General features: G+C 38.6%; 1 protein-coding gene across 4 annotated transcripts in view; it reads left to right on the top strand.

Annotated features, from left to right (window-relative positions):
* Positions 1-3456, top strand: part of SYT11 (synaptotagmin 11) — a 25084-nt gene extending 21628 nt beyond the window's left edge. For all 4 annotated transcript variants that reach the window (XM_025212674.1, XM_025212673.1, XM_025212671.1 and 1 more), the window contains one exon: positions 382-3456. In XM_025212674.1, coding sequence (XP_025068459.1) covers positions 382-692 — 311 coding nt within the window. In that variant the 3' untranslated portion in view covers positions 693-3456. The remainder of the gene's footprint in view (positions 1-381) is intronic.
* The last annotated feature ends 252 nt before the right edge of the window (positions 3457-3708 follow it).

The raw sequence follows: 3708 nt of genomic DNA, 5'->3' as shown, positions 1-3708 counted from the left end.
CCCCGCAACCATAGAGTTGGTCCAACAAAAGATGTCACCCACAAAAATACTTGCCCCTCATATTTTTCCTGGAACATTGTAGCTGCAGCATCACCCCAACTCTGCCACAAAAGAGAGGCAAGTCTTCCTTGACCTCTCAAATGCAGAAAGAAAGGCCTTACAATTCTCTAGACCAGCAAGGAAACCTCCGATAACAAAACAAGGGTAAGATTTTTTCCCCCCTGTGTGAAAAAACATCCCACCCCCAAGCCAGGATTTGCTTGAAAAGGGAAAGCTACCAGAGGAGGCAGAAAGGAGAGAAAAAAATTCACCCAGACATTTTCCAAGGAATGCTGCTGGGCTGTGTTAATTGGCTTTTTCTCTTTTTTTTTTTCCTGGCAGATCCCTACGTTAAGGTGAACGTTTATTATGGTAGAAAGCGCATAGCAAAAAAGAAGACCCACGTGAAGAAGTGCACTTTGAATCCTGTCTTCAATGAGTCCTTCATTTATGATATCCCAGTGGATCTCCTTCCCGACATCAGCATTGAATTCCTAGTCATTGATTTCGACCGCACCACAAAAAACGAGGTGGTGGGACGGCTGATTTTGGGAGCGCACAGCATCACCACAGCGGGCGTGGAACACTGGCGAGAGGTGTGCGAGAACCCCCGGAAGCCAGTTGCCAAATGGCACAGCCTGAGCGAATACTAGCAGAGGCTGTGGCAGCGAGCGCTGGCCAAGAGAACAGACTTAAACCTTGTTTTAGTCGTAGAACTAAACTTTCATAAGAAGCAGCTGATTGGTTATTTAGTGATGTGATTTTGCAGGGCACTAAAATTCTAAAAAGCATTAAAATTTAAAAATACCACAAATATATATAACAGTGTAGTCACGCTATTGCATGCCTAATACAAACTAAAATTAGTATAACTGCCAATATCAAGTTGCAGATTTTAATACAATTATCTGTCACTATCGAAGTTGTGTTTGTGCCGAACTGTCTTTGCTGGTATTCACCAAAACTGGTCTCTCTATTAGGCTTCTCCCAAAGTTTCTGAAATTGTTGTTTCACCTCTAGTTTCTTGTTAGTTTGTCTGCCCATTGATTCTTGCAGTTCACTTCTTTGCTGATTTGGGAGCACTAACTGCATTTCCATATATGAAGGTTTAGTATTCTGCACTGGTGCAAAGAGATACAGGGAAGAACAGTTCTATCTAAGGAAAAAAACAGCCTGTTACCTGGTACCAGAATATTTCTATTTGTGCTGTATTTGCTATGGAGCTATAAAGTGATTTGCATCTAAAACTGAAATACTAAGAAACTCATCACTGCTTTTGCCACATGGAGGTTCTGGAGAAATATTTGTATTATGACGGACTCCGGAAAGCACCAGCCTGCATTTTTTTCCAACCCTATATGTATATGTTGGGTTCAGGCAAAATGATCTACACTAAAGATGTGAGATCAAATTGTAGGAAGGCTGATGTTTTAAAAGTTTATAAATTCTACGTGACCGTTACCCAGTACCTTAAATCAGGCAGCAAAATACTGGAGAGTGAGTCTTCAAGTCAATTAAATAAATTAAACAGTAATCATATGTTCCTTAATTGGACTAGAAATAACATTTTATATTCTACAGTTGGTCTAAATAGCCCGTATTCAAAGGGTTAAACAATTTACATAGAAAAAAATGTTTTCACAAAATATCTTTTAGTTTCTCAAAAAAGCTAGTTTTCAGAAGTACAAAACAGTTTTAAACTACTTAACTATAAGGTATTGACTTCCGAAAAGTAGAACATGCTTGCTCTCTCCTGTGGATGGAATGTAAAACCATGACTGGATAAATGTGTTTAGCACTATGCAAGTTAAGCCTGAATAGTTTAATTTTAAACAAGTTCATAGAACTAAGTTCTGCGAAGGTCAGTTGAGCTTGGAGGTAGTTGCATTTAGATCTTACTGTAAAAACACTGCTCTAAACTTGTAAACAAGATGACTGTACTTTGACAAAGTAATTTAAGTTGGTTTCTTATATTCAAACTGGGAGATGTAAAAAGACAAGTGGCAGCAAACAAATAATTTTAAAGATTATTGGCAAGCGAAGCATGAACAGTTTACAACAAAATATAGTAAACAATCCCTCTGCAGGATTTTATTTTTTTTAAATTCTATATCTTGAAAATACAAAGCAGATTGAGTGGGCAGAAAAGCAAACAGAAGACTGCAAGTTTTCAGTGTTCGTTAAGTTGATTCCACGCAGCCAGTCTGGTCTGTGCCCCGTGGAATGTAAATAATGTATTATAAGTAATTTTTTTAAAACCATTTAACTATTTGCAGTACTTGACCACTGAATTTTAGAGCCCTGTTGAAAAAGTGATCCTCACCACTTTCTTACTATTGAAAGTAGATTAAACTGAGCAAGTCTTACCCTTCGGTTCCCTTTCCAGCCACAACGTAAAGCAATTGCTGCTGCAAGGACTCTTCACGTAGACAACCTGCACAACACCTGCCATTAATGTCCCAGTAGCTCTTCCTGACCGCATCTTTGAAAGGCTGAATCTTCTCAGTGGTAGCTTTCATTGCTTGTTAGGTACACCTTTCAAGACAGACTTTCATTTGAACTGTGAAAAGTGTTAACGGGTCAGGGAGTAATAGCAGTTACTCAGAAACAGGATTTCAGTTTCAAAGCCTTACAAGTGCAGGTAAATGCAATGCGAGTTTCCCCATGCACTCTACTGGGAAACCTGAATCCTGATTATGAGGATTTGTGCTTGAGGTTGGAGTAGATTTTGATCTACGTCTTAATTCCTTTGTAGCTTATACACTACTAGTGGCTCTCTACCATGACCAGGAGAACAGATTCTCCTCTAGACGTTCAGTGCAAATATATTAGATTTCTGTTTTTCCTCACTAAGCAGTCTGGTTATTAAAGGCTATTGAATGTCACTGGTCCTCCGGGGAACCATATTTTTCCCTCCCCATCGCAGAAATATTACTAGGATACATTCTATTCAAATGTTCCTTTTTTTCTTCAATGTAAAGAGTATGCTTAAGCCTAGATCACCTCCTTATTCTGATTCCTTTAGTTGAAAAGGAAAGATGAACTCGTCAAGGAAATGTGCTCAGGGTAAATAGACTTAGGCTTATTGGGCAGATATGAGTAGCTCCATTACTCCTCAGGAATAATGGGAAACTGAAGATGTGCAGATAATTTTTCTTTGGTGTAAAACTGACAGTTAGTGACAGCTGCCTCACCGTGGAATCTCTCAAATGTGGTTTCTTTACCTTGTGTCTTCTATTGTAAAATTAACTTGGACGGTTTCAACTTTGTGTTAAAAGAAAAAAAGCAAAAGAACTAACTTGAAATTTGTGAAACTGCATAATGCTGTATGCTAATCCTACAATATGTAATGCTATCTTGTATGTTGAATTTGTTAACGCACATTGAGTGTGCAAATAAAGATTGATTCACTTTAAATAGCTACTGCCCGTAGCATGTTTGGAAAAAAAGGAATACCGAATTTAAAAACAGAACTGCACCAACTACTTAAGAACTGGTGTCTAGAAAAGGCACGTTGTTGCCATCAACCCAGTGACAGCGTTTCATAGGAAACAGCACCTCCTGTACTAGAAAGCTCAAAATAATCACTGAACAGTCTAAAAATGCAAACAAAGTTCCTTCTAAACACTTATCCTTCACCACATTAAGGCTAATACCACTGCAGCCAAG

This window comes from Alligator sinensis, unplaced genomic scaffold (genome assembly GCF_000455745.1).
Source record: "Alligator sinensis unplaced genomic scaffold, ASM45574v1 scaffold1165_1, whole genome shotgun sequence".
NCBI classification, from domain to species: Eukaryota; Metazoa; Chordata; order Crocodylia; family Alligatoridae; genus Alligator; species Alligator sinensis.
This window is presented reverse-complemented; position numbering and strand designations above follow the sequence as displayed.